Here is a 12,000-nt window from a genome sequence, read left to right as displayed (position 1 = left end):
ATGGCAATCTAATGACAGAGACGCACATTTTGAAAGAGGACAGTTAGCCTATAGGATGTATTTTTAATGTCCGGTAGTCCTCAAATAACATTCTCGTCCCGTCTCGTCTTGTTAACAAAGAGGCGGCATAAGTTTCGTCATACTTTTTATCATTAGATATTAGTTTTAGCTTGTCAACATCTCGTCTTCGTCACTGAAAAAATGTTTGTTAACGAACATTTTTCGTCATCGTCTTCGGTGATGAAATGAACACTGGTTGGGTTACAGTGAATTTATATATGCATATATGGGCGGTTGAGTGTTTTAAATTTAAATGTATTTAAATGTAACGTTTGTTAAGGGCCAGATTTACTAACAGCTCGCGCCAATGCAAACAGTCTTTTTTTTAAGATTTATTTTTGGCATTTATTATGACAGGACAGATCAGTATGGACAGGAAGCGAAATGGGAGAGAGATAGGGGGCGGGATCGGAAAAGGTCCTCAAGTCGAGATTCGAACATGGGACACCCGTAGCACAATGGCGCTGTATGTCGACGCACTGCCCGCAAGGCTATCATGCCGGCAAACAGTCTTTTGTCATTAAATAGGACTGTCAGGATTTACTAAAGATGCACAATGAAGAATTAGCACTGAAAAGCCGTGGACACAGTTATTTTTGCGCCTGACCTTATTAAATATGCATTTGTAGGAGTTTCCAACATGATTTACTAACGTTTGTGCACGTCAAATGACTGGTATTTGCGTCATTATGTGACACCAAAAGTAGGTGGTAATTTGCGCTGCTCTTGGTAGATCATGCTGGTTGTTGTGGATATGATCTGGCTGTGTCTGTGCTCTTTAATGTGTGCATTGCCAGTAAATCACACGCAGATTTTTTCTTTTATGAAATTGCGCTTTAACGCTAATTTGCTCTTTTTAGTAAATCTGGCCCTTTAACTGGCAAGATGTGGAATCGATCATCAATTCTCCACAATTTTCACAGCATAATCATAATCTCAGCTGGAAATTATGTAGTGCACAGCTCAGTCAGGTAGTGTGAATAACTACCTCTTCACGCAAAACAAAAATAAAACAATCCATCACCAATAAACGGAAAGGTCATTTACAGCCAAAGCAGATAGTTTACTCATTTATATTCTATATACCACCGTATATTGAATTTCAGCACACAAAATGATGTATTCCCACATGTTGGTCATTAGCTAAGGAGGTTTATGTGTCCACTGACTCCTCAAACAGCGAAAGGGAATGTGCTTCGACCATGGTTGGTGCGACGGATTAGATTCTATGAGGAGAGCTAATCCTATTAGCGAGGGGTTTTGTGTAAAGGGAGACAGGCTGCAAATATTATGGATGCATATGTGCTGTACATTATCCTGCGGTGTGTTTGTACTGTCGGGATGACAAGGGCGCTGAAGGTGAAGCATATGTATGGGAGTTTAGGAATGTGTGTAATCTTTTCAGGACCCGAGGGGGTCGCACTCTCCTGCCCAGTCAGGACTCAGGACTCTCTCCGTCTGTGGATAAATCTTGCCAACGTGTGTTGATGTAGCCAAACAATGGCCTTGGATTATGAGTGCCCGTGACAAGGCTGTGTTGTCAGTACTATGAAAATACTGTTTGGAGAAAGAATGGATTTGTATATAGCTTCAAACTCACCATAAATTACAGTTCTCTTTATATGTTGCTCCTGAGTGAAACCTCTGGCCGTTCCTTTCACAAGAACCTGAAATCAACAAACAACAACAATTATGAATTAATCACCAGTAGATTTAAAGAAGGGAACCACACACATACTAAGCCTCTGGATTAAAAGTTTGTCTGATGTAGTCTGTTGTGCCCTCAGTGGAATGTTTTCCTGGCTTTCCATTGCTTTCCCAGAGACTGTGCTGTCGTCATGCCTTGAAGAGCTTAAACGGAGATTGCCACATTGCCTGGCTGGAAATGGGCTGGCCATCTTTCCTCACCTCCTAATATGCTAAGTATAAACTACAGTGAGTATAAACTAAAGAGGAGTGGATGCATTGGTAGGATGGCTACCTTAATCATGTAAATAAAAATCATTTTAATGTCAAAGTGTGTCATTTCTGTACCATTAGTGGCATCGAATAGAATTACATAACAATACTGGCTCAACCGAACGATGGAAAATAGGAGGAGAGGAATGTTTGAAACTTATTTGGAAACAGGGTCACTGTTTGGCTGGTTAGTATGATTCAGTTGGCCGCTGCTGGTAGGTGTTGTAACTACACCGTCTGTGCCCAAAATGCATCCTTCTCCATTAATGATAAATTAAAAGATATTACATATCTAGTATTTTTTTTTCTCCCATCTTATTTTCTTTAACTGCAATTGCCCAGTTCTGAAAGAACAGGAAGCATATCAGATGCTAGTTTTACTGTAAATGAAAGTGGCTATCCAGAGAAAGCATTCACTGAGATTTAGCAACACTCTCGGTCTGAGTAATGCTGAGCTGTGATCCGTGAAGTCATACCTGCCCTATAGACATGACTGTCCCTCCTTTAGCAAACACACAATGTGCACATACCTGTTGTAATCCCTCCCTGTCCGCAGTCACCCTTTCCACCCCCTTCACTCCTCGTACATTACAGGCATTCTTTCTGCTGACCTCCATTCATTGCTCCCTGCCTTCTGCTCCCCTGTTCTGCTCTTTTCATGAGACTGCCACTGTTCTCTGCCCATTATTAGGTCCACAACTGAACATTTTACACCTCAGTGGCACTACACAACCACAGTGAGGTCCATGAAGCAAGAATGGCAAGGAAACATTAACAGGAAAGAATGCGGACTTGGTTTTCTATTATCTTTCTATAAAATAACTAAACTTTTCTTAATGGCATAGACTTCAAACATTGGCTGTGGGCCAAAATTGTTCCCAAAGCATACCAATGGATTTGATGTGGGATTTGATTTCTATCTTGATCAAAAATGACTAATCCCAAACTACAGATCTTTTTTTTTTTTTATAGGAGTGCATGACTAAATATTTTTGTCATGACCAAAGTCTTATATGATTATATGAGTAATTTTATTTCACAGTAACGATATATAAAAATATAGTTATTTCTGCTTTAAAAAAGGATTTTATGATATCAAAATTTTTGATACCATGGAAATTTCATAATTCTTGTAACCAGTGTTAATATTTAAAAAAAAAAAAAAAAAACTAGTAAATAAAAAAAACACTCAAGCTCACTGATAACAAATAAACAGTCAGTGATTAAATGTGAATAGGAAACTAATCACAAACAATAGGACAAAAAAAAACTACAGTAGAACAAATAAAATAAGTATGAAGGCATTTTAGTCCAATGTTTAGTCCAAAAAAAAAAAATCTAAGATTACGAGATCAAAATTATGAGAATAAAGTAAAAATATTTCAACAATAAATTCAAAATTATGAGAAAGTTGAAACGTTTAAAGAATAAAGTTAAGTCAAAATTAAGAGAATATAGTCAAAGTGTTTCGAGAATAAAGTCGAAATGTGCGAGAACAGTCAGAATATTCTAAAATATCCTAATGTGCATGCAAATGGCCCGAAATTCCAAAATCTCAGCTTTCAAAATTAGTTTTATAGCAAAATACAAACAATATGTCTATTACAATAATGTGTTTGTCATACTCTTTAATGTGGCATGACAGATCGCTGTATTCGCCTCAGTTTAAGCGGCATGTGAATCAGTCATCTTTCCGAGACATTTGACATGTATGAGACATTTAAAGGGGTCATCGGATGCCCATTTTCCACAAGTTGATATGATTCTTTTGGGTCTTAATGAAAAGTCTATAATATACTTTGATTAAAAATTCTCAATGATTGTGTAAAACAAAACCCTTTTTACCTTGTCAAAATGAGCTCTGCAAAAATCATCCCATTCTGATGGATTGTTCCTTTAAACGCAAATGAGCTCTGCTCGCCCCGCCCCTCCCTTCTCTCTGTGGAGTGACGAGCCTGTTTACTTTAGCCGCATTTAGCGTGTTTAACCGTGAAACTTGCTAACTAGCACGTTATTAGGAAAGGTGACTGCAGAGATTCATACAAAAACCCTTATACTCCACTTCTGCTGTAAGTGAAGCTGGATCACGAATGATTTGCGTGAACATAGACGCATTTATGTAGATCGGAAGGCACATTCCCTTCACAAACAAATGTAATCCACTGCATCTTCAGTGGCTCAGATGTCGGGAGTAAATGACGACCACTATGTTCATTATTACATCCAGCAACACAACACCTCAATCGCTCAATCAGAGATATTCTTGTCTAACTTACATCCCTGCTCCGGCATTGAAACAATGGAGGTCGGACTGTTACAGCTGATCTGAGGTAAAAAGTTCATGTCAATCAACTATCGTGGGAGCGGCCTCTGTTGGTGTGATGCCACACCGACAGGCATCTGAGAATGGCTCGATTTGAAAAGGGGGATATTATTTTTGCAGATAAATTAAAAACCACTGCATGGATTTTTATCATTATAGGGTAGATTTGTACATACACTGACAACACACATTAATGTTCAAACAACATGTAAAAGTGAAATTTGCATCCGATGACCCCTTTAACCATTCAAGGCCTATAATAATAATTCAGTTCAATACTCCCGTGCTCTATAAGCACCGTCTTCATGTGCGCACACCTCTCTCAGTCTCTCAGTCAGTGCAGGCATATAGCGAAATAAGTTCTCTTTCACTACTAATTTACGTTTCATCCGCAATAGTTAAGAAGTTGATGAATTTCTAACAATTAATCATGTCTACCAGTATATCGCCCACCCCTAATCCAGCGAGTAGATTATCAGTGGATGGCCTGTTAATCATATGAAGCTATTGTTTGGTTTTTAGTCATATTGATCATTTTTGGGCCTCATTCATTCAGTGTTCTCTGAGACTCTTCAATCTTCCAAATTTCTCCAGAATTTACTTTGTCATTCAACTTACTGGGAGGGTATGGAGGAGTTGTTCCCAAGCAGTGGCTCCAGAAGTCAGGACAACAGTCGGACACGGTGCGGTTGCAGAACAAGTCGCAGTAACAGATGGTGTCCAGGTACGGCACAGTGCACTGGTCATTTCGGCCGGGGCAGCATCCTCCTCTCCTCTGGCAGTAGGAGCCAAAGGGGTCCCGGATTCCCCTGAGGTGCAATGGGTTGGCCAGTTCTCTCTTAGTGCGGGACTGAGTCCTCGCCGACATTCCCCCTTCCGCCAGCAGGAGGAGCGCTGTGATGGCGGCCAGCATCAAGAGCTTCAACATTGCTTATCTGTCATAAAGAAATCAATACAGCAAAACATAAGCCATTAGGGTCAACTTTCAAATCAGAATTGAATCTAATGCACCAATACAAAATTACGCTTCTTCATGCTGGAAAAACAACAGTGATTACAGCAAAAATAACCTTTTAAACATTTGAGCGAAAACCGAAACGATAGATACGAGAAACATAACTTGGAAGTGTTAGGCAGAGCAATGCAATTCCTAACACCGATGGTTTATTTTGCACTTTCCTGAAGCAGGCTGAGCTCGAGGCTATGAGCCAACAATCTGCAATATAAACATCACGGATAAACAGACGTTCCACTTGTTCTTATTTCAATAATGCACTCAACAATAACAGCACAGCAGAAGAGGTTTCACTTTTGTCCATGATTGAAACTGCTATTATTCTATGTGCTTGGGTTTCTGTGGGATGGTCCATACATTGAGGTGTGTCTAATAGAAAAGGTGGGGTCGTGTGACTCAGGCCTCAAATTACTGTAGTCCACCAGTCTTTATTTACTTGCTAAACTGTCTAGGAAAGACTCACGGCAGTGACTAATGCTATGTAAATATTGTTTTAAACAAGGCTCTTCCTTTTTAGAAAAAGCACAAAGGTCTGTTGACTGCATTGTCTGTGTTTGATCTCTCTTGAGACATTTTGTCACTTTTATGATATTTGAGCTGAGTAAACAGATCAACATACTTGGCACCATCATGGATCACATACAGAGCTAATACAGAAAAAAATCTGTGAAAATTTAAGAAAACCCCTAAATTATCCATATTATACATAATCCACTTGGAGTGTTTACACTTAAACAGAATTCAAAAAATGTGTGTCATATTTGATTCAACATGCTCCAAGGCTGTATGAAATAGCTTAATTATTGTGCAAGGATAATTCATGTTTTGCGTTCATGCTGCTAATCCATTTAGTTACCTGAGAAATTAAACTATAAAACCCAGTGGTAAATGCTGTAACGTTTTATTCTTGTATGCTTACAGATTGTGTTTGTATTAAAACGTTAAGATAAGATAAATGTGCCTTAAATAGGGGCCCCTTAAATAGGAAATTGGACTTGTTTATATTCATAGGCCAAGAAAGGACACAGTAGCTGACATGGTGGAAATAATGTCGGTATCAAACTAACGGAGCCAGAACTTATCATTGTTACGGAAACAGCTATTTCCTGCAGTCAAAACCAAGGCGGGCGCACAAACAGGGTAAGGCTGTCTTATTAAAGCTGTCCATCTTTGATGATAAAATAGCACATTTTTGTGTAGATTTATAGACAAAATGCCCTCACAAGCATTTTGTATGTCAAATATAAATGATTATTTTTAGATTATATATTAATGTATTTTTTAAATGTTTTTGAAAGAAGTCTATTATGCTTATCAAGGCTGCATTTGATCAAAAATACAGTAAAAACAAATATTATTTAAAAAAAAAATCTATTTAATTTTTTTTGAAAAATGTAATTTATTCCTGTGATGCTAAGCTGAATTTTGATGGATCTTATTACATAATTACATACATATTGCCGTTTAAATGTTTGTATTTGTAAGATTTTTTATTGTTTTTCAAAGAAATCTTTTCTGCTGATCAAAGCTGCGTTAATTTGATTAAAAATACAGAAAAATATAATAATATGGTAATATTGTAAAATGTATTGCAATTTAAAATAGTGGTTTTCTATTTTAATATACTTTAAAATAGAATTTATTCCTGTGATGCAAAGCTGAATTTTCAGCTTCATTACTCCTGTCATCAGTGTCACATGATCATTCAGAAATCATTCTAATACAAAACTAACACAATATTAAAATAGAAATCTTTTGTTACAATATACAATACCATTTACAATTGGGGGCCAGTAAATTTAGTCTTCTTTTTTTTTTTTTTTTTTAAAGAAATTAATAATTTTATTTAGCAAGGATGTGTTAAATTGATAGAAAGATTCATACTGTTAGACAAGATTTCTATTTTGAATAAATGCTGTTCTTTTTAACTGTTTATTCATCAAAGAATCCTGAAAAAATATCACAGGTTCCAAAAAAATATTAAGCATCACAACTGATTCCAACATTGATAATAAATCAGCATATTAGAATGACTTCTGAAGGATGATGTGACACTGAAGACTGTAATGGCTAATGAAAATTCAGCTTTTCATCAGATAAATAAATTATTATATTAATATTATAAATATAAATTATATTTGAAAGTATATTAAAATAGATTAATTATATTAATAATATTACTTTTTCCATTTTTTATCAAATAAATGGAACTTTGATGAGCATAAGAAACTTTTTTAAAACACATAAAATATTTTACGGGTCCCAAACAGTGTATATATATATATATATATATATATAGATGATAAAAAGAACAGGATCATAGAAAGTAATTAAACAGCATTTATTTTACATAGAAATCTGTTGGAACATTATAAAAGTTACATATTAAACTGATTTGTACATACATATTTTTAGATTTATATATATGATGTCTTTTGAAATAACATGGCTTTAAAGTTAAAATAGCCTTTTAAAAATGTCCTTTTAAAGGTCATTGTTTGGGCCGGGTCATTCCTTCCCTTTCTCCTCATTTAATTGATCAAATTACTGCTCCTCACTTTCACTGATCCTCCTCCCTGTGAACAATGTCTTGAGATCACACATAATTGTGCTCAAGCTGCCTGTTGTGGTCTCGGCTTTAAAAGAAAAGACACTTGACAAAGACGAGAGGCCCGGCGAGCAAATTACAGAAATAGCATCATTAATTACCCAATCAGCCCACCATGCACAATGTCCCCCATACAGACAAAAGAACATCCCCGGAAACAAAGTCCATTGCTGTGCAGTTTTCTGCATGACTGTGCCTTTAGTTGGCCAGAGCTCAGCCTCACACACACACACTGAAACATATGGCAGCAGTGTCATGGTGGCATTTCAAAGACACTTTCTCTCACTGAGGGAAAGAAATGCATGTTTGACCCCGTTGTCATGCTGATAACGCTGGAAAACATCAGCAGTGATCTCGCTACAGTAATGTGGATATTTTGGCTTTCGAATGCTCGCCTGTTTGCTGTTAGCTTGTGGAGACGTGTTGACTTTTACTTGACAAACAGCCCGTATGACGTTTGATGTGCAGCAGACGGTAAAACTGCTGCTACCACACACATCACTAAATTAGAGTCTGATGTCTGACAAATGATACAGCATTTGCTTTCATCAAGACTTACATCAGCGCTTCTGAGCACGCAAAACTAATGAGCTGATACAGAAAATACAGTCATATCTCCAATCTGAGATGCATGTACAGGTGGTTCAACACAACGTTCTGATGCAAACACCGCGATCATAACAGGATAAAAATACAAGACGCCGATTTTAATTTTGTCTGCTAGATATTTACATCAAATTTTATCTTCACCAATAAATACAGTTGATGTCAAAAGTTTACATACACCTTGCAGAATCTGCAAAATGTTACTTATTTTACCAGAATAAGGAGATCATACAAAATGCATGTTATTTTTTAGTTAGTACTGACCTAAATAAGATATTTCACATAAAAGACATTTACATATAGTCCACAAGAGAAAATAATAGTTTACCCCATTCAAAAGTTTACATACACTTGATTTGTAATACTGTGTTGTTACCTGAATGATCCACAGATGTGTTTTTTTGTTTAGTGATAGTTGTTCATGAGTCCCTTGTTTGTCCTGAACAGTTAAACTGCCTGCAGTTCTTCAGAAAAATCCTTCAGGTCCCACAAATTATTTGGTTTCAGCATTTTTGTGTATTTGAACCCCATTACAGCAATGACTGTATGATTTTGAGATGCATCTTTTCACAATGTGGACAAATGAGGGACTTATGTACAACTATTACAGAAGGTTCAAACCCTCACTGATGCTTCAGAAGGAAAAACGATACATTAAGAGCCGGGGGGTGAAAACTTTTTGAATTTGAAGATCAGGGTAAATTTAACTTATTTTGTCTTCTGGGAAACATGTAAGTATCTTCTGTAGCTTCTGAAGGCCAGTACTAAATGAAAAAATATGATATTTAGGCAAAATAAGAGAAATGTACACATCTGCATTCTGTTCAAAAGTTTACACCCCCGGCTCTTAATGCAACGTTTTTTCTTCTGGAGCATCAGTGAGCATTTGAACCTTATGTAATAGTTGCATATGAGTCCCTCAGTGTGAAAAGGTGGAGCTTAAAACCATACAGTCATTGTTGGAAAGGGTTCAAATACACAAAAATGCTGAAAAACCGAAGAATTTATATAATCCCTCTTATTTTGGTAAAATAATTAACATTTTGCAGATTCTGCAAGGTGTGTGTAAACTTTTGACTTCAACTGTATTAAAGTTGATTTTAAGGTTGATATTTAACATATTCCTTTGTGATTGTAGAGTGACACTTCATGGACTTTAAAAGCAGGTCTAGAAGCTTCCATATACAGTATCAAATAACAGACAGATAGAGGACTGCGGAGACTTTCTAGCAAATTCCATGCATATCACTTCAGTTCAAGGTTCTTGAACTGTCAAACGAGTATATTGCTTCTACTGTAGCTTGAACCAGACACCACCTACTTACAAGTATTGTAAAACCGAAGGTGCAGACACCTGAGTTTCACCCACTCTGATGATATGAGGGATATTTGATATCATAATTCATTTTCTGACAGTCATTTACACTACTCTTAATGTAGTTTACATAGTTGTTTAAGTCACGTTTGCAGTTTGAATGCATCCACTAAGCCTGGTATTTATGGTATTATTCAGATTTGAAGAGTTATGCAATAGATTTAATGAAAGTAGACTTTTCAGACAAATAACTGACTATAACTTTCATCATAATAGCAAACAAAAACTAACTAAAAACTCTAAAGCAGCAAATATCCTAAACCAACCTAACCTACAGTCTGGCTAAATTATTAAAATTATACAGAATGTACAAGTATGTTTTTGTATATCAATAATGTTTTTTTAAGGATTTGTAAATGTGAGCTTCATAGTATAGTATAAAAAATATACATGAATACTATACTAAACACAAAAAAACTAGGCCAGGCTTTAAATGCAACACTTAATTGAAAAGTGACATTGAAAAAGGCTGCAGACTAATGTAGAATATTCTAGATTCAATAACAGCTGAAGTACAATAAGTAATAATGCTTTCAGTTTCATAACTTAAACTACTTTTACTTCATGAGATGACATTCTTGGTACATTTAAAGAGGATAATGCTTGTTGTATGGAGCTGTGCTGCCTGTCTGCTGCTCTTAACTACGCACCTGTTTGACACACTTGCATTAGAAAGGGAGGGAGGAGGTTATACAGAAAGCAAAGAATGAAAAAAAGTCCCCCACCTTGTATAGTGAAATCAAATCCTTCCTCTGGTTATATCCAGTGCACAAAATGTTAGCTGGTCTGTTTCAGCTACAGGTCAAAGTACTAAATACAGTTGCACACTCACTGTCTTCAGCCTCCTGTCTGGCCCCTAGTCACACTAGGATTTTCCCTCATTATATAGACCAAGGACAAGCCCTCCGACCAACCCACTCCTGGTTTGCCCTCCTTCTTTTCTGTCCCTCTCTCTCCCTTCCTTCTGTCCCTTTCCTTGAGAGTTTTGACTGCTTGTGTTAGTTTTGGAGGACTTTATCTTTCTATGCAACACTTTTCCTGTTGGTTAATTTACTTACGGATTATTGTAATCTGTTTTACACTACTGTACTGTTGTTTCTTTTTTTCTGTGTACACAAAGGTCATTTCAGAGGTAGGTTCTTCCCTCACCACCTGGTGGTCAGTCGGATAACTACATTAACAATTCACTTCATGACATCAATGACATTACATCAACTACTGGACTACCACCAATTAAGTTTTTAAAAGTAAAACAGAAAAATATAGTTAAAAATATATATAAATATAAAATATTATTGCATTAACCTGAGGAAATTTCAATGCTTGTAATATCCTATAGTATCAAGAGCTGCTATGGAGGCACATACGTGCAGATATATCAGGCAGCTGATCTTGATTACACAATTTGACACTCAATTCTGCGCATGTTGCAATTCACTTTACAACACGAGCTGACTTGCCCTTTACGAGCTTTGACAAGAGGAAACTTTATAGTGCCGGTTCTGCTTCATAATCAGCTGTTCTGCCTTCAGATAATTTTTTTCTAGTTGGGTGTTCTTGCAATGTGTTTATCAGGAAAGTCTTCCTAAATTGGACATGATGTGAATGCATGACACATTCCACAAAAACCAGTATTATAATGAAATATAACATAAGAATTAAGCTAGTATGGAACATAGTTTGTTTTAAACGCACCAAATGTCAGCACAACAACCCATAAAAATCATGGCTTTGTCTTGTTCCATCTCAGAAGCCGTGAACTTTTTTTATTGTACACTGCAATTAAAGTCATACAGCGTTAAAATATAGATGTAATCTAATGAAACGATATTTAATTAATTGTGTAACAGTAATTTGAATGATAACAAATTTTATTTTAGAAAAAAAATGATTTTGCATACAAAATACTGTGTTTTTACACCAACTGGATTTTATTTATTTTTACTGACCCAAAAAAAATTCCAAACTAAATACTGTATACTGTATTATATATAGTTTTATAGTTATATATATATATAGTTTTAACTTGGCTATAACTTGGCAAACAACCATGG

The 12,000-nt window shown here is 36.1% G+C and overlaps 1 protein-coding gene across 1 annotated transcript in view; it reads right to left on the bottom strand.

Moving 5' to 3' along the window:
- tinagl1 (tubulointerstitial nephritis antigen-like 1) overlaps positions 1-10,819 on the bottom strand; it is a 33,614-nt gene extending 22,795 nt beyond the window's left edge. The window contains exons 1-3 of the mRNA XM_051136191.1: positions 10,672-10,819; positions 4,961-5,277; positions 1,661-1,727 (exon numbers count right to left, since the gene is read on the bottom strand). Of these exons, the coding sequence (XP_050992148.1) occupies positions 1,661-1,727; positions 4,961-5,270 (377 nt within the window). The 5' untranslated portion in view covers positions 5,271-5,277; positions 10,672-10,819. The remainder of the gene's footprint in view (positions 1-1,660; positions 1,728-4,960; positions 5,278-10,671) is intronic.
- Between the last annotated feature and the right edge of the window lie 1,181 nt (positions 10,820-12,000).

The sequence above is a fragment of the Labeo rohita genome, chromosome 19 (assembly GCF_022985175.1).
Source record: "Labeo rohita strain BAU-BD-2019 chromosome 19, IGBB_LRoh.1.0, whole genome shotgun sequence".
Taxonomy (NCBI): Eukaryota; Metazoa; Chordata; class Actinopteri; order Cypriniformes; family Cyprinidae; genus Labeo; species Labeo rohita.
The sequence above is the reverse complement of the archived record's forward strand: the minus strand, read 5'-3'. Positions and strand labels throughout refer to the sequence as shown.